At 37.2% G+C, this 26,609-nt stretch overlaps 1 protein-coding gene across 2 annotated transcripts in view; it reads left to right on the forward strand.

The window, feature by feature from the left end:
* fstl5 (follistatin-like 5) overlaps nt 1-26,609 on the forward strand; it is a 183,542-nt gene that overhangs the window by 36,523 nt on the left and 120,410 nt on the right. Inside the window, exons 3-4 of one of the 2 annotated variants that reach the window (XM_035947209.2) lie at nt 3,107-3,137; nt 9,018-9,056. In XM_035947209.2, the coding sequence (XP_035803102.2) occupies nt 3,107-3,137; nt 9,018-9,056 (70 nt within the window). The remainder of the gene's footprint in view (nt 1-3,106; nt 3,138-9,017; nt 9,057-26,609) is intronic. The other variant, XM_023269221.3, reaches the window with a different exon arrangement.

Below are 26,609 nucleotides of genomic sequence, written 5' to 3' on the forward strand. Positions count from 1 at the left end.
CAAGATCTGAAGCAGCAGCAGAGAGAGAGGACAAGGAGGAGGGTGGTGCTGGTGGAGCGAGGACGGCTGAGAGACGGCGAGAGACAAAGATAGAGGGAGAGAGGCAGATAGATGTGGGCGGTCAGCCAGCTAGCTGTGACAGGGGCAGATGAAGCACGAGTTGTACAGCTGGGTGCTTCACCGTCCCCAGACTCTCAGGGCAGAAGAGACAGGCCTGCCAGCGGCCCAAGGGAAATCACTCTCTTCAAACAAATGAAGTGTGAACACTGTCTGCCATATGCAAATAGGTCCCATTTGATATCTTCCTACCTGCAGTGCAACTCCAAATGTCACCTCCTCGAGAGTCGGGCGGTGGGGGCAGACAAAGAATGTCAGACAGCCACAGGTGTTTTCTGTGATTTGTGCCGAGCTGGTGGTCGGTCAGCAATGTTTGTGAAACATTCAGATTGTGGTATTTAACTTGTCTAATGTTGATCCTTTGCGTGGAGGTAGGCGGGTGGATTGTCACAAACAGTTGTACAGACTTTTATGGTTCTTACAGGATGAATATGATGAACTTTGGTGGTCCCCTAACTTCACCAGGAGCTTGATGGTATAATTTGTATGCAACTTTCTGCATTTGTGATCTTGTGAACTTTTGTGATTCTCTGACTTTTTTTTCTAATGCCTCAATAAAAGTCAAAACTTATATTTGTTCAATACTGTGTTTACATTTCATAACTTTAACAGACTCATTTACATATTTATCAGACGATTTAGTTTGAAACAATGATCAGTTAAACCTCTGAACCCACGCAGTTTCTGGGTGTTTTTTACTTACTGTGGACTTATTTTCCAATTCTACTGCAATGTAAAGTCCTGCACCTCTGTGTAAACAGTAGTATAATACAGTTAGAATATTACAATTCCATAAATCATTTAAAAAAAACATAATTCATTTATTTTGAAAAAATAAAAAATAATTAAAATCAGCAGGGTCAGGACTGATACTGGGGCAAAACTAGTGTCACAGAATTTAATTTAATTCAATTGAATTTATTTTTAACTTTATTTTATTTTTGTCAGTATCTGGTAAAAGCATAGTTTATTTCTGAATTTTTTCAATTAAACTTTGTTTAGAATAAAGTTATTGTGATTAAATATCCACATTTTAGGACTGGATTTGGTTAATTTTTCAAAGAGAACCACGTCACAGATGAGTAGAGAAGGACTGTTGGAAAGTGGAAAATCCACAAGTTTTTGGTAACACTTATATTAGGATTTATGTATCTATTTAAAGACAAGGGCTCCAAGGGTAAAGTTGTCTCTGAATCACAAATTCAGTATATTTGTTACTTCCAGTGTTTTTTCTTTGGTTTTTAATGAAATATCTTTGAGTTTTGGACTGTTGTTTGGATTGACTGATTAAACAAATCTAAATAAATCAGTAATTAAACTAATCCTTAATTGCAACAATACAGCATTACCAAAATCGTTAATATTGTTTCCTAAAAAAGTGTTTTCCTGGGATTTATTTCTTCAGAGAGTGCAACTTGTTTGCGATGATGAACAGCAGGTGTCATTGATATTTCCTTCTGAGGTTTCGATTGCAGTTCATAAACGCTAACAGTTGCATTTAACAGCAGCCTGGTTGCCACAGAGTCTTCACACTCACCTGAAGACTTGTTTAAGCAAACATAATAGCTCATATGGGCGCTCTTTCCTCCGATTAGCTTTTCATTAGCTACTGCAGTTTTAAATATGTACAGACTAAATACAGCACCATACACTATAAATAGGAAGGCAGAAAAAGAGGTGAGCTGCATTGCTGTTGTAGTCCAAATAAATGTTTAACCAGTGACATAATCATTTACATGCAGTCTGTGTAAAATGCTTTAAATGTATTACATCCACTATTAATTAACTTAAAATCAATTGAGCATATGTTACATACAAAAATACAGTATGTAGATTTTCTGCACAAACCCAGAAACTGGGCAATCTGCTGTTTTCAGTTGGCAGTCAGGGATGACTCTTGGTTATTGACTGTAGAACCTGTTGCATAATGCATCTTGTCCGTAACACCAGCCTGCTTGAGCTCATAGAAAGTGAGTCTTATTTTTCCGTACGAGCGCGAGAAGGATGAGCTATGCAGATTTCACTGTGCAGAAATCAAATATTTATGCCTCTTTCTTTGGCATTCATGGTTTGTGGAGAGCAGCTACTTAGAGTAGTGGTTCTGATGGTGGCGTTTTCTGCAACCGCGATCACTATGCATGCTCTAAATGCAGCTGATTTTAAAGTGCAGCTACTCAGAGGGTCACAGTGATTTGCTCTTCTTTATGCGTCTCTACGCTATGATTTTTTTTTAACACACTCCACCACATCTTTTTCTGTCAGATGCACTTCAGTAATGTTTTGCTTTGCTGTGTGTGACGAGGAAAATTTGAGCTGCTAATACGGGCGAGTGATTAAAGACAGAATGCGCATACAAATTCTCATCCTAACTGAAAAAGCAAGAAAAAGGAAGAAAAACAGGAAGAAATTTGTGAATAGTTGAACAACAAAGAGATCTATCCCTCTAGATTTCAGTCACTCTCAATAGAGTTAATAAACCGAGAAATAAATTCAACAAATCCAATGACTGAAAACAGCACAGAAAGAGTGAGGTCAGGAGAAATGTGATGAAATGAAATAATTAAAATATCCGTTTTGCTCAGAATAGTACTAGGTGAAGTGACTATGGTAACCAATCCAAAGTTTTTCACTGTGAATATGAGTGAGGCAAATAACCACATAAAATAAAGGCACAGAACAGTCTGACTTCATATCGCAGCATTAATTGCCATTCAAACAAACAACAACACATCGTGTCAGAGTGAAAGAAATACTCCGACCTGTATGTCATGCCTGTATTGACATGTGAACTCAATGGGACATGATGCTGCTTGCAGAGTGAATTGGTTAATGTCCTGGAGGGTCAATGAAATCATTTCTGTGAAAGAAGAACCAAGGATTTTACTCATTCAGCTCAAGTGGTAATAAGTTTGTGTCGTGTTGATGATGCTGTCATCTCACAGTTTATTATAACTGTGATCTCTTCTCCTTTGTCTTTTTTTCCCGGCAGGATGGGATCCCGGAGAGCTTGAGAATAAAAGGTGAGTTTCCTTCCTTCCTCTCTAATGACATGCAATGTACAACCATCCCTGTACTTCACACAGGTTAGGTGGAGGGTGGTTGTCTAATAGAGGCAGCAGTATGGGTTTAACCCTCTGAACCCGGAGCAGTTTCTGGGTGTTTATTTGCTGCTGTTGTATTTTCACTCACTGTGGGCTCATTTCTCACTGCAATATTTATAGGTCTTGCACCTCTATGGAAACAGCACAGGCATGACTAGAAGTAGAGAGACCTCAATAATGTCTTCTGTGCAGTGTAACAAAAATTAGAATTCCAAATCATAAAAAGGGAGGAAAGTTGAAATTCCTTAATTATTTACTTTACAAAATGGGAAAAAAAAGTGGAATCACCATTTTGACCACATGTGTAGCCAATACTACATAAATAAATAAATGAGTAAGTAAATAAATAAATCAAAATACGGTGACTCTGCACATTACAGTTATGTTAGTACGTACATTTTAAATTTTTTTTGTCAGATTTACTGTCTGTCTACTGTGTATAAACACAGCCTTCAGTAAAACACGGTTCAGGCTGCTGCGGAGACAGTCTGGTTAAACCAAACGGTTTATTTTTAGTGAGTTTTTTAAAAGGAGACATTTACAATAAAGTAACTGAACTGCGCTAGTTTAGGGACCACTGGCAAGTTGACATTTCATCCTGTATTTACAGTTTCTGGCTCTGATAAATGGTGCAACAATTTCTCCAAGACAACACGCCTTTCAAACCCATTCAGGGTTCAGAGGGTTAAGCTCATCGGATCTTTCGGACTACCTACGGTTTAAAGGATTTATGTGTTTAATTTTTATTAAAGACACCAGACAGTGTGAGCACTAAGAAACTTAATAAGAGCACAGTGCTTTACTGTCTCCTCTTTCAACCAGTTTCTCTGGATGAACAGTGAGATTTCACCTGATCTCGCCTCTCCGCCAGACACACTCAAGTCCAGACATTCGCTGTAGTGGTCTGTTCTATTTTTCAGTTACCCAGGTGTGTTAAAGCCACAGATAGAAGAAGCATAAATAAAGTTTGTCACCTGCTGATGCATGTGGACAAATGGAAACAGTTTAATGTAAAAACAGTAGGTTGGAGTGGGTTTAACACATCTGACTCATGATTGAACTTGTTCATATGTTGAAAAACCTTGAAGCTGCATCACATCTTGGCATTTAAACACGCTTTTCATGTTGCTATATGTCCATCTTCTCTTGCCACAACATTTGTCCTTTGTATTTGTGATTGTTACCTTGGATATATTTGTAAGAAAGGTTTTTAAGTGATGGCAGACGTACACAAAATGAGCTGTTTATTCAGCACCAGAAGTGGGAGACGGTCATTGATTTAATGTTTTCATGTTTCACTATCTCTGGAATGAGTGAAGTTGTTCTGGATGTCTTCAACAGATGAAAAGAAAAAATAATTATATTTCGGCAGCAAGTTGGAAAGTCAAAACTAGTGTCGAGTTTTTACATACATTTATTTTTAATGCCAAAGAGAGAGGCTCATCAACGCCACTATGGATAAAAAAAAAAAGAAAAACTAAATAGGAACTATGGAGACATGAAGAGGGTAATATTCTGAGAAACAGAAAAGAATTTCTAAGATTAAAGTTTCACATTTACACGAGGAAAGTGTGGAAAAAAGCGCTTTGGGTTGAGGTGAAAGTATCACAACACTTCACAAGAGTCACAAAAATCACACCACTCAGCCTCCAATCTTTAAGACTCTATTTGTAGAGCCCTATTCATACAAATAGAATGTAACACAAAGCGCTTCACAGAACCAAAAGAAAGGTCTCTGCCTCCCCATATCCCCCGTTATAAATGAAAAACCCAATTAAAACAGGGACTGAGGAAGTGAGAAAACACTATCATAAATAATTTTACGATTACAATGTCAGAAGTTCAGATTTATTTTTAATCATATTGCCCCTTCCACGGCGCTGTAAGTTTATTTATTTGGATTTATTTTGCCTGAAATGGCCCTAATACACCACTAGAAGTTCTACTCTTAGCACCAAGAAAAACTCCTATGGTGAAGATCAGGTATCAAAAGAGCTAAAGAACATTACTTTTACCCAAATCTTTTTAAAAATATAGTCAGGACACAGCATATTAACCATTTATAGCAACAATAATGTACTTTTTAGTCTGTATTTTCTACAAAACCTCAACAGTCAGTTGAATATTATAGAAGACAACAAAAACAACTTTCCCTCAGTCAAAAATCAACAATTTCAGCTCTAATTGACATTTATAATAGTTAAATTTGCACTATTTTTCAAGCACCTGTTTCCAGATTCAACAATATGAGGAATCTTTTCATCGTTGTATATTATAAAACTGAACATTTTAAGTTTTTGACTGTGCTTAACAACCAAAAAATGTCAGAATGTCAACCTGGGCAGTGGCAAATTGTGAATTTTCTCTATTTTTAGTCATTTTCTAAACTGCTGGTTGATTACTTGATGGAAATAGTGAGGGACACCATTAGTTTCAGCTGTAGTTGACATCGTTATCTCCAACTACCATTGTGGTACTGGACATTTGGATGCGTTAAAGCCTCGTGGCATTCTTGTTGGCTGACAGATGCATCTCATCTGTCAACCTGTCACCTTTCTAATGTCTTCTGTGTCTCCTCTAAACAAGAGTCAATGCCAGGCAAAAGGTGATCCTGCTGCCCAACATGTCTGCCACTAAGTGTTTGAACGGGCCGCTAAATGGACATCTCCCCATTTTTCTTCACCGGGGAAGGTCGAAGCAGTAATTGTAGAGGGTGCATTACCATAAAGGGCGGCCCCAGCTGTCTGCTGTGATTCACTTTAATGCGCCATGTTCTGTAAGCCGAGAGGGGAGATCTCACTTTGGCCAGTTTTCAGCAAACTCATTTCCAGCCCCGATAACGAGAAGGCAAGCGAACTGAGGAGAAAATCATAAATAATTCAGGCATCAACACGCACATTTCGGGCTTCTCATTATAGCGCAACTGAGGTCAATTTAGCATTAAAACTCCAATTTTACAAGCTACGTCACCATCTACATTTTGAAGGGACGTCTACCGAGTCGATATGAGAGGCGACACAGAAGCAGCTTGAGGGAGCACAACGAGGTGCAGTCTAATTCCTGGTGGAGAATAAGTGAGGATTCGCTCTGTGTTTTACTCGCAGAATACATTCAATATGGCTCTCAGCTTTCTCCATAACCTAAAGCAATACCACAAGCCACATTTAATTTAAAATGATTTGCCTTTCTGAGCTTTTTAAAATTGTTTATCCCTGAAAATAAATACAAAAAGAGCAGTTATTAGTCTGTTGTATTGTATTTTGGTGGATGCCCTCTAAGTCTTGTGTTCATTCATACATACTTGAATATGTCTGAGCTTGTTATATTCCTTCACTTATGATGGACTGGCGGCCTGTCCAGGGTGTCCCGACCCAGATTATCACCCAATGTATTCTGCAGCCTTGAACAAGCTGAGAAGTTTGTCAGGATGGAAATTACATTCCTACGTTTAGCGCAGATAAGAAAACAAAAAAAATAATAATAATTACAGATGGAGACAATGCAGTGCCCTATAAACTAACTGAATGTCAGCGCGGAGGAGACAAAGACGGACAAATGCCAGCCGTTTTCCAGGAAGCTCTGTAATTGGAGTCCCAGAATGAGCATGTGCCACACTAACTGAGCTTGTTATGCGGACTGTAGCAAGACCTTGGGCTGCCAGCGAAATGCAATTTTATAGAAGAAATACTACACACTGATTAAGCCGTGTGAAAAACCTGATGGAAATTTTTTAAGATAATCTAACCATACCCATTACATGTTTTTTTTTTTTTTTTTAAAGGAATTGGTAGCCGCACTGTTAAGAGGAATGATGAGTTCTGGTATGATGTGCAAATGAGGGACAGTGAAACTATCGCTGGCGTTAATAGAACACATTCAGAAACCCTTTTATTTCAATTATCATCTCGTATCTGCTGCTATCTGGTTTTAAAAGTTGTTTTGCACAGGGTTCCTAGTAATTAGAGGTGTAACACTTCTCAAACATGGAAAAATATAAACTTCTTTCACATTTATTATTTCCTTTTTTAATTTTAATTTTGTAGATTTGCATAAATACTGTGGTCATTAAAAAACTAAACTTTATTTCATTATAAATCTGAAGTGAAACTGTAATTCTCTATTTTTGAACATCTTTTCAATTGAATTTATCTTTTGTAATTCATCTTAACTCTACTTCAGTGGTTTTGTAGCAACCAGTGTGCTGTTCACTTCTTTGCTGGTTCTAAAATTAAAATAGACTTGTTTTTTTTAAGTGTGTTTTTGCATGAATTGCATAATAATAGTGTGGACTAAGGCTGGGTGATGCAGCTGAAAAATTCGTTTAATTTTAGTCGATACTGATAATTTTTAGAATTTGAATAATTAATTTTTATTAGGGAGCAGGAGAAAAAGGTTTAATTTGAATTTAACCACTTTGGACTATCTATCAAGGTTAACAGGAAATAGTTTTAATGTTAAGAAAAAAAATTATAACATACAGAACTTCAGTTAAACAGTTTTCTTCCTGCTGTTGATGAGGTGATTATGTGGTGTAATCATGTTCCTCTTCCTGTTGTGACACCTGCAAGTGTTAAACCCCAGCACATATAATGAGGTAATACTGCATTTTTTCTGACAGTAACACTTAATGATTTAATAATAGAGAAAGCAGGCATATTAATCTAACCCATACCTGCATAAATTGTATTCTACTTACTAGCTAAAGTGCAGACAAGTAAATATGACCACAGAGAAAGATTTCCACACAGACAAACTGTAATATCAGCCGTAAATAATAATTGAACATTCTGGACTGTTCCCATCAGCATGTTACAGCCTTTCAGAGTTGAACTCTGCACAAGAGCAAACATCTTGTTTTGTTGCCTGGCACAAATGTTATGCTCCCCTAATCTACGTCGTCTCCCACTCTCTCATACACTGACATTAAATATTAATTTGTATGCATAGTAACTGCCTTACCCACACCAGACCCGAGCCCATAGCAGGAGTACATTTGAATAATTCAGAAGCTGCAAACACCAAGCTCTAAATTGTATATTAATTCTAAAATTACACACCACCCCCTGGGACTGCGTTACACTTTTAATAACTCGTCACAGCTGTACTGAGGAGCAGTGAACGCTGCGTCGCCTTGCATTCTGCTCAGACGGAATTATAGGAGGACTCCCTGTTGTTCCATCCAGCTTCACTGTTTTGCCACAATTTAATTTGGAGTGACTTTCATACAGTAAGCCTTAATCAAGTTATTGTAGATTCACAGAGTGCAGCCTTTTTCTGGGCAGGGAAGGAAGTGGTTCTTTAATAGCGAGGCTGCTGGACTGCACTGCACCATCTGCTTTTGAGCACCAATGTCAGACTTAGACGAGTTAAAAAAAAAAAAAAAAAAAAAGGCCTGCAGAATTTGCCTTTTGAATCCCCACAGGAATTCCTGGCTAGCTTTACAGGCCACTTATGCTCCTTGACCCACTAAGCCATAAGACGACAGTTACGTTTGGCCTAAATACTCTACGAAACAACTCTGACACCTCCTCAAGGGAAAAAGCCGGTTATACCTTTCATGGTCACACTGCTCTTCCAAAAGCATTAGGCTGTGTTGGCACTGCAGGTCTTCATGCTCAAGTTTAAATCACTGCCCAGATCTTATTTTTTCTATATTAATGTCCAAATCCTTGGATATAAGTTATCTGATAGCAGTATGACCTGACAGCAGTAAAAAAAAAAAAAAAAGAAAAAAAAAGCCTAACAAAGAGATTAACATAATTTTACATTTGTCGTCTATTCTCCATTTCTCCTCTTCAGCTAATCATCCACTGGCTTGGAAAAAGCCTTCCAGTTCAGGTCAGTGTACATGGACTCAGTTTTTGTCTAAAATGTCAAACTGTACTGTAATTTATTCACCATTTTATTATGTATCCTCGGATACTACATAGTGATACGGATGATGAATGTGTGTTTAGAATGCTAACGAGTTGAGTAAAGTATAGGAGGAAACTTGTGATTGATTTTTAATCCTCACATATCCCTAAATTTATGCAGAATTTATTTGACTTCTACAGTGAAAGAACTGTTAAAGATGTTAAAGATGGAGAAAATGAGTTTCACTATAGACTAGAGCTTAATACATTAACATGTAATCATTTCTAGATTCTTAAAAATCATCAGTTATTTGCCTTTAATGTTCATTAAAAGTACCCTTGCCTCTTTGATCTTGATGTAAAGCATCTATTAAATTAATATACAACCGTAACACAATACACAGGAAAGACTTTGATGGTTCTTTTTGATGGTCCTTCCTCACGTGTTGCTGATGATAAAATACACAAAATCCAGTTTGTGTGATATCATACATATTTTAAAGGCTTATCAGACAAGTTTATACTAACTAGGACTTTGTAAATACAGAAAGTTATCCTATTAGTAAATAGCAGAAACTAAATGGTGTGTTTTAAAGTATTTTACACCACGTACGTACATGAGTTCTCCTTTTTGATTGGCCAGTGCTGCTAAAGTCATATGAAATATTTTGCTGGGCTCCCTCGAGTACTTCGGGTCAAGACTTCTACTGTCCCAGTGTAGAGGTTGTAACAAAAATGAACGTGAAGGAGGCATTTTTTTTATCACAATGATGCTGCTGGTCTGACCCTTAAAGAGGAAGATGCCACGGGAAGCTAAGAAGTATGTCTGAAGCTGCTACACAAGTCGATTCAGGGCAACTCTTTAATACTTTACCCATCTTATTAAAAAAAACAAATAGAAAAACTGAGATAAAATTGTCTGAACTGCTAGATACCACCAGTGGAAAGTTAGGATTTTTCTTTTTGCATGGAAATTTTAAGTTCTTCTACATTCAATAAGTGAACAACGCTGTTTTCACTGAATATAAAAGTGCACATTGTTTGTTCAGGTGTATACACATTTCCTAGTTATAAAACTGTCAAGCAAGGATTTTTCTTTCATCTGTAAATACAAAATACATGATGATAGATATTTCTTTAGAAACAAATGCTTTCTTATGTGGACTTTCAGTATCAGATTCTGAACATCAATACAGATGTTCACATTAACCACCTGAACACCAGTGAGTTTAAAAGCATGTTATCTTTACAAAATCCCACAAATTGCACCATTTATCAGAGTCAGAAACTATTAAAAAAAACACAAAGAATTGTTGGATTTTGATGTGCTGTTCAGTCAGGAAACCAAATCTCAGCTTAAATTGCGATATGTCATATAAAGATCACTTTATGCTACAAATCGTATTTAAATTAAAAGCCAATAATAAGCCATTTACACCAACCACATTCTACTAAAAATTCACTGCTTCTTGGTGCAACTGTAAAGTCATTTGTGCCGAAGCTGCAGCCAACAGTGATGTGACAAAAATGTAGGGACTTCTCAGCTAAACTAGGATGAACTGCAGGCCGTGTTTAGACAGAGCATAAAACTTAGATATATAATAAAATATCGTATATAGAGTGACAAAATGTGTTTTCCCTAGTATTAATAACATCTGTATGTGCTTTTTGATCAAAGTTCTTTCAATTTTGTAAAAAAAAAGAAGAAATCAGCAAAATTCTGTCATGTTCTTATGATTGATGACAGTATGATACTGTACAAAGAACATTTTTATTTCTCTCTACTGCTTACATGGAGGTGCAGGACTTTATACTGCAGTGAAAAATGAGCCCGCAGTTAACAAAAAATTGAGAGGAGCAAAAAAATGCCCAGCCACTGCTTGAGGTTCAGGGAATTAATAATCACTTGGAGCTGAGACAGGAGAGAAACTGAAAGTTGTCCACTGATATAGTACACGAGCGTTGTTCTTGTTGACATCAGCTGTGATATTGGCAGACAGCTGGCTAGCCACCATTAGCCAAGTGGCAGGGGGATATTAAAAAACAGTCCGCACACTGTTGACTCGACTTCCACTGCACTATTTCTTGTAGCGAGTGGCACCTTCTCATTAGCAGAGATCAGATCGGAGTTTTTTCAGTCCATCCCTCTTGCAAATGTAACCTCTTGATCAGCTGTTTGGTAGCCAGTGTCTGGTAACCGTCCCGCTTCACAGCTGTCCCCCTAAACTGCTTTTCCACAGTGACTGTAAATGCTCACATCACAGTTAAAGGGACTTTTCCTTTGTGAAGTAATAAATATACACATTTTAATAGCAGTATAGATTTTACATATCATGTAGCTCTAACCACACCTCTTACAACTAGTAGTCGCAGCATGCACATAACATTTCACACAGATTTAACGATTATACGCCAATAATCTCTACTCCATGAATTAAAGTTACTTAATTTTCATTATAATAATCCTATACTGCTTCATTAGGTTTGTTGCGTATGAAGCCACTCAAGCCTGAATCTTGATATCGACACACTGCATCTTCAAGGGAGTACAATTCAACCCTAGGTAAAGAAATGCTCAGCCATGGCATTGACTGCTTATTTTGCTCACAATGTGTCCTCCAGCATATAAAAAACACGGCATGGAACTGCAAACCAGTTAAAAACAAATTGATTTTCACTGGAGGGGGTGTTTAAGAAACAATATTGAATCAACTGAATAAAATTCACAGTTAATCAGAAAATGTATGTGGTATTTATACCGAGCACCTGCCCCGACAGTCCTTCCTTTACGGTGAGTGATACAAAAACATCTGGTTAAAACTGCATGTATTTCTGCCGGTGCAAAGACCATCGTGATTAAATGGTTCAGTGGTGGGGGATACTTGAACATCTCTAGTGGAGCAAAATGATTACAAATGATGTATAAGATGAAATTTAACCATTTTTTCCAAGTCTTTTCAGAGCTATAAATAGATTTATACTGAATAATCTTGATTTTTGAATGATTCAATGCAGCCTGCAATGGTATTCCATCCAGCCTGTGTGTTGATTGGGCTCAACTTGTGTTGCAAGTGGAAGTCAGTCCCTAATTAGATGACTAGCAGGACTGAGGGTTGTGTGAAGCATAATTTGAAACACTCACATGTTTCCTGCCTGGACACAGACAGAATGAGCTACTTCTTGAGAGAATTGATGGTTCAAATTGCACTTCTTTAACTGGCGAATAAATTCAATCGCTCCACTCCTCCCTTCACCGGACGCACAGTTTTAGTGGCAAGTTAGCTGTTTGACTGACTTTGCTCTCTGGTTTGAAGTTAAAACATATTTTTCAGTGGCAAAATCTATTTACATCTGTCTCAGTAGCTTGGAATTGCTTTTTTGAAAATTAATGGGAGATTTGATTTCTTTGAAAACCAAGTGAGCTTCATACTCGTCACTTATCACTTCTGATGCAGTAGGTAATGCACTGCTATGTAGGAAACAGAATTATCTGGCTGCTTTACAAGCTACTTTCATCATCATTTCTTTTTATTTATTTGACTTTTCCTCCTCCAGATTTTGAACCCTGTTTATACAAACAGTTCAAATCATAGTTGTCTGGCTGTTTGCTTCAAGTATTAATGCTCAAAGATGTGAACTGACTTAATGTCCTGGACCATGAGAACAACATTTATGAGCCATATCGTAGTACACCGTTGTGACAGACAATTTATTTTCAAGTCTTTGAATTGTTAATGAACTTTCAAAGAACGTTGAACTGCTTATTTGAAAATAATAACACGCACAAGGGTAAAAAGAGAGTGATGGGTGTCATGGCGATCATCAGCTCTGCCAAAGGAAGCATAACGTGCTGCACACTTAGCAAGATCAACAATATTACCATCAACACTCATCTTCAGTGTATAAATGACTCCCAGGATGTTGATACCCATTATTTTTGGCAAACCATATCCCGAATATGTAGAATTAAATGGAGCGAGACAAATCTAATTGAGATTCATCAATAATTCTTAGTGATATGCATGAACCCGTGCTACTTACAGTGGATAATGATGAAGGCTTGGCAATAGCGGTGCTTCTTTTTCCACGTGAAGGTCAACACAGTAATCATAGGAAGGAACATTATCTTGAAGGTCGGCTCCTGCTTTCAGCCAAGATTAACTTTAATGTCCTTTCTATCTGAATGGCAGGACCGCGTCAGTGTCCAAACATGAAATAACTCCATAACAGATCCACTGGGGCTCATTCACATTACATTGTATTCTATTGTGTGTAATGGCCAAAATGAATGTGACTTCTTTGGCTTCTGTGGAGCGTCCAACAAGAGCACATTTCACTTCTAAGAAACAGGATTTCTTAGATGTCTTTATCCAACTTTTCCTCAGGAGTCTAACAGTAATCACCTCACAGCAGTGACAACAGCTTTAACATCTAAGACGGCATTTGGGGTAAAATTCAGAAGCATGAATCGACCAAATGAGCGAAACCAACAAAGGTCTTAGTGTTTCTACCACACTCAGATTCCAGATTATGTTTCAAAGCTCCTTTTTCTTATTACCCTGTTAGTGTCACTGTTTGCGTGTAGAAAGAGATAAAGCGTCTGTTTGAGTGACAGCAGACTCTTGTCTTGTTGCATGTTCTTGTTCTCAGCAGGGGGTTTAGCTTATGGCAGCAGTTTACAAAAAAATACAGCTACAATTGTGTTTTCCTTCTGTTCATTCCTAACTTCAAACCTTAGTCTTTTTTTGTGCGATTCATCATGAAAAATTGTTTTTTCTTTCTTTGTCAGACAAGAAAGAGTTTGTGCTGTAGTGTTTTTACTGTTCAGTTCATGTCTTATTTTTGGTAAAAATGTTTTGCCTTTTAAAAGAAAAATCCTCTATTGAGTTTAAATGGATTAAGATTAAGACCTAAAAGCTTTGATATTGAAACGGGGGCAACAAAAGCTTTTCATTAGCCTCCAAAATGAGTTTAGTTTCTGATTGAGAAGTTTCTTTGTGAAAAAAAAAAAAATCTCTTTTAGTTCAAATAGTCATTTTGAGTGATTTGGTTCATCTCATTTATCCAGGTTGTTTTCTCCTGACTAGATCCTACTCTCAGATGTATGTCACTTTGAAGTGTCTGCTAAATGGAACTGCAGAACTGTAGAAACTTCTCTTTTAATTTTTCTCTCTATTTTTCTCTTCATATGAAGCAAACTGTTAATCTCCTCACAACACAGGCACTGCAGTGTTACCTTGAATCTGGAGAGAGCCCCTAATGCTCCGAACGGGAGCATTGTGAATTGAATATCACGATTATTCTGAGTGGTCGGATGAAACTTATGATTAAATGGGGCCGGTTTTGATTTCCGTTGAATGTATCCAAACAGCATTCAGAAGGAAAAGGAAATGCTCACCCAACATTATATCATCTGTCCACTGTTTTAACTTTGGTGTTGAACTAGTAGCCTTCCTTATTTTCATCTTTGCATCTCAACTTTTCATTCTAAAAACCTTTAGCGATACAGAAACACAGATTCATGCTATGATCTGAAAACAACCGTCACAACAGGAGTAAGCAAAATATCAGACGAGGAAAGAGAAGCCACTTTCTGCGGTTTGCCCACCAACCGGCCCACTGTGATGCGAAGCAGCAATGGGAGTAGCGTGGGGTGCTTACAATTAGTCAGCAATCTCTGATAAATGAGGTTGTTGGTAGAAACGCTCTCAGTGCTGCATCCTGATGTGGACAGAATGAGAGAGGAGCCGAGCCCACGTTCAGTCATTAGGCGAGGGAATGAAATGGGACGGAAAGCTGCCAAGTGGCTGCCAGGTGCTCTCATCCACTCTCACACGTGCACTCAGCCAGGAAGCAGCACACACACACACACACACACACACACACACACACACACACACACACACACACACACACACACACACACACACACACACACACACACACACACACACACACACACACACACTTACTGTAAGAGGCTGGAAGTAACACATTTCTCCTGGTCTTGTTCCTGAAATGGGATATTTTTACGTTTCCTTTTTTTTTTTTTAAACTGTCCAGTATTTTACATGCCTGCATTTTACATCACATCCATTACACAGTAAGTTACATAATGTCTATGGAGGCATTTGCAAAAATGGAGTAAATGGGAAAATTGCACATGAGCGTCGACTTCACCATCTGTGTAACAGTCTATTGTGCAGCCTAAAAGGGGAAAGTTAGGAGGATAGTAACACAGTAAGAGCAGGTGCAGATTGCAAAGATAGATTTTCAGTGTAGATTGATTTCTCTGTGCCCTTATGTCTTCTAAAGCATAAAGGCTAGAAAGTACAAACTGTGAAAATGGATGAACAGCATTACTTAATCAAAAGCCAAAATTGCATTATCCGCTAATATTTGGTAGACCTTAGATTTAAAGTCCAGTCCTCAATACTATGACAATAATAACTTTAACATGGTTACTGTAAAAGTTCAACATGGAAATTCCATCTTCTAAAATATTTTTGTTGGCCATTTTTGAAAGGCAGACAGGAAAAGTAGGGGAGAAGAACAAGCTGGAATTGAACCGAGGCCACTGCATTGGGGAATCTAGCCATTTATGGGTTGCCCGCTCAACCAGTTCAGCTATCTAGGTACCCCCTGCTAAAACAGTTTTACTAGAAAAGGCTGAATATGCTTTTCTGCAAAAACCCAAGTCACTAGATTCTGGCAGTGATGCGGCTTATAGTCTGGATCCACGGATTTGTTATAGATTTCTGTATCATTGCGAGATAGCGGCACGGTGTCACTGTAACTATGACAACATGTAAACACTTTGTCAGCTGACTGCTGATGATCACATGATGGTTATCCTACTACAAATCGACCTTATCAATCTTAAAACCTTATCGGGACTTATAAGGTCGTCGGAAATGATACGAGGCACAATTGATTAAATTGTTGGGGTGTTTCTGAGTCCCATCAATTCCTGCTGCCCGCTACATATTTAGGTCATGTGATTTGGTATCTGTACATATCGTACACATGCATAACACATGCCTGTGCTCAGCGCAATGTCATTTTGTTTGTGGCTTCATCTATATTAAATGGCCACATTCTATAGTGTCATGATTTGCTCTTGTCATAGTAATTTATGCTGTAGCCTTTTTTTTAGCTCAATGTGAAGACAATTCAGTCAGGGAGAGATTGAGAGATTCTTATGTGGACAACAAAAGAAGTCTTTGTTGTGTACAGTAATCTCCACAAATCTGTCACCATGTTTCAGTGACATGTGCAATTAGTATGAATAGAAAAACAACATCAGAGAGCATCAGAAATCACAATTAAAACGGATGTAATTTCTGAAATAGAACAAACATGTTTCCAGAAAGAACAAACCTTATCTTCTGAATACATTGAAAACCTTGTGGGGAAAAAAGGATTTGATGTTTTCATTTTTAAAGGGATGCTTCCACACATTAAAGAGTCTCTTTTTCGCTGTAGATCCGTGCCAAAGTTGGCTGATTAATTCACTGTGATTCAAAGTTGTAAAGCATTAACCATTCCATTGTTAGGGGGATAGTTTTATTAGCCACTGTGCAGGACAACTCTTGCTATCCTTCTGAACCAGTGACCAGCCAAAAAAGCTTTAACATGCAGTTTATTTATACACTGTTAATTTGTATTTACACTGTACCCTTTGTACTGCAAAGTGGTTTGTGATGAATGTGTCAGACAACATTTTATCAATAAATTGGATGTGACTTGATTGGGCTGTTCTGTTAGATTTCGCAGACACCAACCGCCGTCTATTCATGGGCTGTCAGATGTGTTTGCAGAGAGCTACAAGATGGATGTTCAGTAGTAAACAGCCCCTACCTCATACCTGTCTGCTATACGTGCCCTGAAAATGTTCCTGTCTTGCTGTATTTCTTTATCTAACAAGTTTCAGAAGGCATGCAGGCGTATTTCTTACTGCTTCCTCTGTCAGCATGTAGCGGCTTTGACCCTTACACTTTTTATTCTGGCTACTTTGACTGTTAAAGAGAAAATTGCATTTCACTGCTCAGTCGTCTCATATAAGAGTTAAATGTCTAAAACGCCTCCTCTTGACCATGAATATTATATCTTTATATAAAGTGGTTAGAGACACAGCGGCTGTCATGGTTTACGATCAGCGAGTTGCAGACCTCAGCTTTCATTAAAATAGAACAGGATTTCCACTTTATTAATGATGCCAAGGACTCATCCTCTGTTCACTAAGAGATAGACTAGATTGATATCAGTAAGCACAACAAAAACAGCAAATGATTAAATTAAAATGTACATTCTAACCATAAAACAGTATGAAATCTAATTTCATATTTTGATCATTTCTGTGGCTTTCAACCCCTTAAATGGCCATTATCATTGCTGACCCTATCGATACATATGGGCTGACCGGACCACCTCCACCTTCTATTACACCCAGTAGCCATGTTATCACCACATTTATTAGTGGGGACACAACTCTGCATCTACATTGACAAACAAAATAAAACATTTGGAGGTTGGAGTGGATGGTGAACACTCTAATCACTTAAATCTTGTTTTGAATTTTACCTTCATTTTAATTGCATTTGCAGTCAGTGGTTGGTTAAGTTTAGGCACCAAAACTACTGAGCATTATGCTTTGGGTTAAAATACACCTACTTGAAGGTAGAGGAGATTCCTAATGGGCCGTACGTATGGGAACAAACAGCAATAATTGCAGCCCTTTAATGGTCCGAACTGAGTAGCTGCAGTCACAGGATGAGCCATGATTGCCTAAAAATGGAAGAATAAGAAGCAACATCACGGCTTTTTTAAAGGACTTGTTCTTTGCATTTTAGTGGAAGCACTATGGAATAGACTCATTGAGGTGGAAAGAAAGCCATCAATGTTTTAAACATAGTGTGTTACTGTGCTCCAAAGGGTTGGAAAAGCTCTTATGCCTCAAATAGATTCTCATAAAATGTTCAAGAGTTGTTTATGCCACCAGGAGTAAAACTGTTGTCGCGGTGCTGCAATTAGCATACGTTGGTGGAAAAGAAGTGCATTTCAGCAGGTGATAACACAACACCTGTGTAACCGTGCTGGTGGATGCAGGCCTTTCAGCAGATCTGCACCTTGGGGGCAGAAAGGAACGGGTGTTTGACTAGACATAGGTAAAGTTGGAGATAACAACACTATAACTGGATGCTTTTCCAACAACTCTCGCCACCAGACAGCATTTCTTACGCAAATGAGGGTCTTGATCTTTGCCAAGTATACTCCCAGTAAAGTTGCTGCATATATCTCCATATTTCAACACACAGGACAGTGACAGTTTACCGTGAAAAGATGAAAATTATGCACACTTACACTTTTATACACGGAAGAAAGTTAAGCTGTACAAACTTTCCATTAGACACCAGAGCTGAGGTTTAAACATGTTGGAATAAACTCCCAGAAAAACAGCTTCAAGCTAAATATTCCTCATTATAGAGCACTTGTTTGGGCCCAACTCAAATTGCTAACTTCAAATTATAGAATCTGCTGTGTTTTTTGGGGGCACATATGCTGTGCAAATAGTTAAAGGTTTGTTGAGGTGTCCGTAGGCAGAAATAATCCACTACTTATCCCCTAAAAACAGGTCTAAAATGAAATCTGCAAGATTTTGCCTATGGCTCAAGGTGGCTGAAAATAATGTTTTTCATTTCTTTCTCCATGAATATGTCACAGACAGTTCATTGTCAACAAATTGGTGACATTGAGGAGGTTCCTGTTCCTGACTTGCCACTAATGGTCACAGTTTAATTCACTTATTGTGGGTGGAAAATCTTGAGTGATGGCCGACTGAATGACGTCAGACCTTTAACCATGAATACATTAAACCCTTTTTTTTTGTATGACAACAGGTTGACTAAAAATACACTTAACTGCTACAGTAAATGCTTGTCTTCCAGCATCTGCAGCTCTCCACACAGTCTTATATGCCTGCTCAATGTCTGCTGAGACTTTCAAAGAACTTAATCGAGCAAAATGTCAGCCGGTTTGAGCGAAAGTGACATAGTTTATGTGCCATGTAAAGTTTTAACATCAGTCTCGTCGTGGTTTACTCTGATTTGCATCCCCTTGTTCTCATTCATGGACCTTGTGGGCTGACTTAACGTGGTGCACTGAGGGAGCTCAGAGCCTCTGACTGTTGTTTACAACAATCTGCTCTCTCCCTCAGGACTCTAAGCTGATGTAATGGAAAACATCAGATAGGTACCGGACCAACTCTCATAGTTTAGGATGAAAGGAAAAAGGCCACGGCAGAAATGGAAAACGCAATATGGAGGTGCATGTCCAAGAGTAAATCTGTTTCAAAACACTGAGGCATGTTGCTTAAGTGGATGTGAGCATTTAGATTCCGCCTGAGATGAGGAAGCAGCTCGGACGGCTTTGCAAAGGGAGCAGTTTGTTATACATTTCTGATGTAGATTTCCTTTACAATGTTTATTTTTCTCTCTCCTTTTTTTAAAGCCGGTTTTTTGCTGTGATAGTGCGGCTCTGATCCATCTGCAAAGACAATCTGATTATGTTGGCCATGTCCAAGTATGTCTGTTATCCCTTTGCACAGTACTCAGCTCATTATGCATGCATGACGAGCTGGGATGATGCCCTTCAAATAACGCACACTGGAGTCACATCTGTCAGGACCTTGGTGTTTCGTACACGCCCTGACGGAAAGGTCAACATTTTACGTGTATAGGGCATATTTTCTTTATGCTTTTAATGAGATAATTCCGACTTATTGTCTTTGCACCCAAAGCCATTTTCCACGGCATCTAAAGTCACTGTCCTCACTGAGTTTTCACTGTTTTCAAAATGCAGAACTTTAGGACACAGATGACCTAACCAGTGGGAGAAAAGTAGCCAGAACTCCCAGAGAATAATATTGGCCATAAATGACCCAAATTAGTGGCTCTGGCATGTTCTAATGCAACTATTCCACCACATACGCAGACCTTAATTATTGCATATTGTAATGAGTTTGTCTACTCAATTGTAAACATGCAGTGAATTATTGTATTTGAGCCCATAAAGTCTGTAAATATCCATTAATATTTGCCACTATGCTTATTCCTGACTACTCTGAACATTAGCAATTAAAAATTCATTACACTTTATTTATTATTCATTTACTGAGACCTTTAAGGTTTATCAAAACATGCCACAGTGACGGTTGTTTGACAAGCAAGAATAAAAGCACTGGTATTCAGTGAGTGAAAATAAAATACAAGTTTGCTTTCAGGGAGAGTATGTTATTAACTGCATATCTTATCTCCTGTATTGGTTTTAAATGGAATTATTTCCAAAGTAAGGCTATGACGACAATAATTTAAAATGGCAAATCATGTGAATCTATTGATTTAGCTGAATGTTTTGTTGTTTATTACAAAAGCACATAAATGTATGTGTGCACTGTAAAAAAGTAAATAAAGTAAATAAATAAAAATAAATATTCCTTTGTAAAGGAATATTAATTACCACGTCAAATTCCTTGTGTGTGCGAACTCACTTCTGACTCTGATTCTATTTAATGTGTGAATTAATACTTTATTTCTGGGGTTTTAATAAATATTACCTGTATTTTACCAAAACAGGGAAAATCTTATCTCATCATATATATATATATATATATATATATATATATATATATATATATATATATATATTGCTATTTGTTTCATTTTAATGTTTAATTTCTTTTTTTTTCTACTCAGTCTCTTACGTCATTGTTGCACTGGCTGCTCTACATGCCTTTTTAATTGGCCCCTGGGGACAAATAAAGTTTTCTGGATCTTAATCTGTAAAATCTAATTTTTGGCACATTTTAAAATGAGACACGTAGAACGATGTAATTTTTATGAAATATTAAAATTCTAAGTTTCAATTCAGTTCATTTTTCATAGAGAATGGTCCATCACAGATAAATAAGTCAAAGAAACTGAAAATCTGCTAATACTTTCTATTGTCATGTGTCGTGTTGTTGCACTGACATAAATGCAACTCTGTTAAACTCCATAAAATGCTTTAAATTTATAGCAGAAGTATCCCCTGTGGGAAATACTGTTTCTTTAAATTTACTTTGGGGCAATGTCAACAAACATGCAGTTTTTATGTCAATGATCACTGAAATTGCAGTTATGGCTCTATCCCCATTCAAAAAAAAAAACTTACATAAGTTACAAGTTTTGCAACCTTATTGTATCTCAGTCTGTTTTCTATGATCACTGAAAACATCAAAACTAACTAATGTAACTGAAACGTAACAGCATCTGCAGTGCTGAAGTATTTTATTGACCATAATCTGTGCTCTTTGTAGGTGTTTACAAGTGCAGTCGCAGCTCAGAGAGAGTCACATTGAACACCAGGCGTTATAGATTTCTGCCCATGCTTTGAAAAGTAATACAGTGGGTCATCAATAAGTGAAGAGCTGTGCACGACTCCCCATTTGTCTCTGATGTCAGCTGATGATCAGACAGTTGGATGTGCATACTGATAACAAATGACTGCGCCCTTCGCTGACCCTGCTGGTGGCAGAGGATGCCTGGCTGTGGGACACAAATTCACTGAATAATCATTATGCCGGGGCACCGCCGGGAATTAATAAACTAGCAAATTGACTGGCTCCAATCAGGTCACAGTGTATCTCATCTAAATCCTCTGTGACGTCCAGAGGATGATGTTGGACTATGTGTGGTGAGATGTTCGGGATGTGAATGAGGCTTAACACTTTAAGTCGGTTTGTTTACTCCGACTGCTGAAACTCGGTTAAGATATTTATGAACACATTTTATACAGAGTTAAATATTTCTCAAAAGTGAAATTGCGGGTTTTATTACCTGGTTTTCCACTGGTGCCCAGGAAGGTTTGAAATTATGCAGCATGTCCCATGGTGTTGAAATACTTTCACTCGAAAAACAAAACCCTGCAATTATGAGGCTTTTAGCTGGCAACAGGATAAAAGGGTCTCTAGAAACACTTCAAACGTAAGAATTGCTTAATAATGGGATGGAAGACAGACACTGATGCTAACTACACAATGTGTAATGTGTCTGATCAAAGAAGCAACAGCATTTCTTTAATGCTTTACTATAAATGTCTGCTTATGCTGTCTGTGAACGCTGGATGTTCATCTTGCTCTGCGTGAATTTATAGATTAGGAGGCCATCCAGCTCAAAGTTAAATGCATCATGGATTGTAATTAACGTAGTAAACCGCCACTCTTTAGTCAATATTTAGTAGTGAAAGAGACTGCGTGAAGTGTGAGTAAAGTTCCTGCTTGCCAGCCTGCCCACACCTTAATGAAGATATCTTTCTATTTTCTATGACAGTTTTACAGTTCAGTCGGGCATTCTTGTTTACAGTATAGACAGTGCAACTCAGTGATCCATTATGATCGCACTGAAACTGCTCTGCTATGGTTAATATGTTTGCTTACATTATGTCAGTGGAGTCAGTGAAGGTGTCAGTTAGCTCTAATCGAGTGCTCTGAGTCACCTAAGCACACAGTGTTAAGTTCAAGGAGTAGACATTAGGGAGGAAAACAAGGATGCACTGATGTTGACCACTTGTAGATTTTCATTATCAGTACTTTATATTAGCATATGACCCTAGGCAGATATATTACATTTTATTTTTCTTTATGAAACAGTAATCTAGGCGGCTCTATGTTTCCACATATTGGTAATCAAGTACTCCATCTGCAGTAAAAAGAAAAACATGGCAACAAAATTTAGAACATAAAAACATGACACTTTACTGAAATGTCTTTGTTCCTCATGTTTTACATGTGTTCTATTAAAAGAAGTGTTTCAACATTTATCCTTCAGTGTTCGTAGGCTATTACTGGTGAGCTTTACATTACAGACAGAGGTGCACTGTAAAAAAAGAAGCATCTTTTAACTGTTCTGAACTAAATTTTTTGGAATAATTTACTGTTACTTCACAAAACTTCCTCTTTTGTGGTTAAATAACAGATATTAATGTGTAAAATCACAGAAAATAGTAATAATTTATATGTTACTGGGAGAAAACAATAAGAATAGTTAAAAAAAACAGGCATGTCTTCATCAAAAATTGTATTTTTCCAATTGGAAATTAGTTTTTTTACATGTGACTATGAAATCACAGTTTTACTGTCTTTAAATTAGCTAAAAACATGTTTATTTGCTGTCATTTTCCAGTTTTTGAACATTATTCTACAATCTTTAACATATTTTTTTGTTGCTGACAGATCTATATATTTTTTTAGATATTTAAAAATACATATTTTATAGTGTAGATGTATTAAAGTCAAAGTAATGCATTTTCTTATTTATTTTAGTGAGAAATGTTTATACCAGTAATTAAAAAACACAGAGTATATATATATATATATATATATATATATATATATATATATATATATATGTATATATATATATATATATATATATATATATATATATATATATATATATATATATGTATATATATATATATATATATATATATATATGTATATATATATATATATATATATATATATATATATATATATATATATATATATATATATATATATATATCTCAACTCATAAATGGAACAAGCCAAAGCAGAGACAGCAACAGAAGCTCAATTTAACCATGACACAACACCAAGACAAACACTAAATCTTCACATTTGAAAGTAGAAAGTGACATTTTTAAAAATGCCTTAAATCATTATCAAAGTATTTGCCTGTTAATTTTCTGCTGAACTATTAATCGAGTTATCATCCTAGTTCTACTTGAAACATAAAAAATATATATCTGCACTTTACAACCTCCCTAAGGAAGCTGCGGTTTAAAAACTGGCAGAAAATGGCGATGTAATTTGCAGACACACAACATGTTTTCTGGTATAAAGAGTTCGAGCTAAGTTCAGTCAAATTTCTAAAATCCTGGTCTGCACAAATGCACCTGTTTTAGATGTTATCAGCCCAGTAAATGTCTGCTACCACTGCTGATCATTCCCATTCATACGGGCCACTAAGAACCTCCTCCACCGTCTGGTCGGGTCAGTAGGCGCATTTTTACCTCATTTAACAGCAGTAGAGCTGCAATTTTGCACATGCGAGGTAAAAGGAAGGCTTCTTCACTTCCATCTCATTTTGTTTACTTGCATTTTCAGTTGGTGATTGGTTAAGATGAGGCACCAGAACAACTTTGTATAGAAAAGTATGATAGTTTTTGCTATAATACACCCTGTTGCTACGTTTACCACGTGATAAAGCTCCATTTTGTGTGCCGTTCGATGCCGATTCCACTGGACATCTTTCATGCTCTTACTCACACGTCTGCTACTTTGTTTATCAGTGAATGGAATAAATGATAGTACTACTACTAGAAGGTGGAGAACTTCCGACTGGGCCGTGAATGGGATGATCTGTGATGATAACGTCTGTATCGGGAGCACAAACCAGTGTCTGTGCATGTCTCCAATGCATTGTTCTTTCCTAGTGATGAAACAAAGGCCACTTGCTTAATATGCATGGGAGAAGTTATTTGATTTATATTGTGTTCATTAAAAAGGAATTCATGATACTCTTTCATGAGGCTGTTTCCTGTGGTGCTGCAGAGTCTGATGCCACAGTTTTCTTTCATCAACACCGGCTGCTGCTCTGAATGTAAAATGCTGTACTTGTCATGTGAGCAAAAAGGAATGCTGAGACAGATTTTTATTGTAATCTTGTTACTTTGGCAGATTTTACAATGACCGTACACCAACACTCAGGAATACAGTGACCTTTTCACAAATGGAGTAAGTGGTGGACAAAGCTATAATCATTGTCTCTGTAGTTACTGCCAGTCTCCTCTTACATTCATAATCTTACTGCGCAGCCTTGAGAGGCATTTGCCCTGATGATTAAACCATTTTTTTTTCTTTTTTCTGTGCTCAACATACCCCTCCACTCCTCGAGGACCATTCCAAAGAGCAATCTAAGAGTGAGCATGCTGCTATTAGAAAGCCAATATATTTGATGTGGTTCATGGGTTACTGTACGGACTGATCTGTGGCTTGTCAAGACTTGTTAGTGTTTATGCAGGTTGAAAAGGCAGACCACAACAGAATCCCATCCTCAGAGAAGATCACACTAATTATTGCTCAAAAGAAAATCTTGCTCTCGTAAAACCTTTTGTAAATGAAGTCATCCTCACACATCCTGCAGGTTTATGATTTTTTTTTTTTTTTTACACATTTCTTCTCTCAACTGCAGCTTAATCAACATCCGAGCTACAATGTTTGACTCTTTTATTACTTCCTTTTCTGCTTTTTTCCCCCTCCTTTATGTAATGGTCAGACTACAGTGTTTGCTGCAGAACGGCACGCCTACAGCCACACAGAAAAAAGAGTCTTGCTCAAGGACGATTTCCACATGTTTGATTTTGCTTTTCTGTTTATTTCAAACCCTCAGCTCCTCAACACTTGAATTAAATGAATTCTCAGGGACATTGTATTCTTCGGCATTTTAAGGGTCACTTTGTTTGTAAAAGTCTTGACAAATGCAAATCAAAACCCGCCACTTCTCATCTAGTCAATCACTGTGAAGTGCTAATTCACATGAAGTCACGCTTACAGCGAGGTGGAGGGTACCGATGGATATGTAAACAGCTACGAACATTTTCTAGGTGTTTGGATTCTTTTTATGTAATAACTCTTTAAAGTAAAGCAGTAGCTAGTTGAGGTAGATTAGCTGCCAGCACTGAGTTCAGCTATGAACTGAAGACTTTCTTAAACTGCACTCCAACATTTACACAAGAAAGAAAGAAAATTTGAAAAAATAATTTTTTTTTATGTTGCAGGACTTCTTTTCCAGAATGTGTAGATATGTCTACACATGTAATTTCTGATATATATAGTTTATTTTCAGATTAGCTGAGTTCTACAATTCTACAATTTCTGCATAAGTGATTCTTAATTTAAGAAATCTATCAAGCAGAATATTGTAATTTGCATTTTTCTACACTTTGATGTTTTATTGAGATTTGATTGCTTGACTGATTGAGAAAATATTTGGCAGATCAATCAATAACGAAACCGATCTTTAGTTGAAGCTTCAATTTATATATTACCTTTTGATTGCATGAAACCAAAATCCATTGTCTAAAGATCGAAAAATGGAAATATGGCGAGGCAGTATTTGAAAAAGCAGTAACAGAATTTTAAAACTTTCTGATGTTTCACTAAGATGTGCTCTTCTGACTCAGTGTCAGAAGGTTAAATAGCGCACTTATGTTCACCACTAACTGAATGAGATGAGCCAGAGATGGGATAAATATGCGATGATTTACGGGCTGGAGGGGGATTTAGCCTGAATTCAGCCAACCTTTGATCTTCACATGAGATATTATAGTTATATATGCCTGCATAAAAAGCATATTTTCCTCTTAATGTAAAGCATTTTGATTAAAATATGTATACACTCTGCTTTTATGTGACTTCTTTGCGGTCTTCACTTTGTGCATGCAGTTATTAAAT

This window comes from Amphiprion ocellaris, chromosome 13, assembly GCF_022539595.1.
Source record: "Amphiprion ocellaris isolate individual 3 ecotype Okinawa chromosome 13, ASM2253959v1, whole genome shotgun sequence".
NCBI lineage: Eukaryota > Metazoa > Chordata > Actinopteri > Pomacentridae > Amphiprion > Amphiprion ocellaris.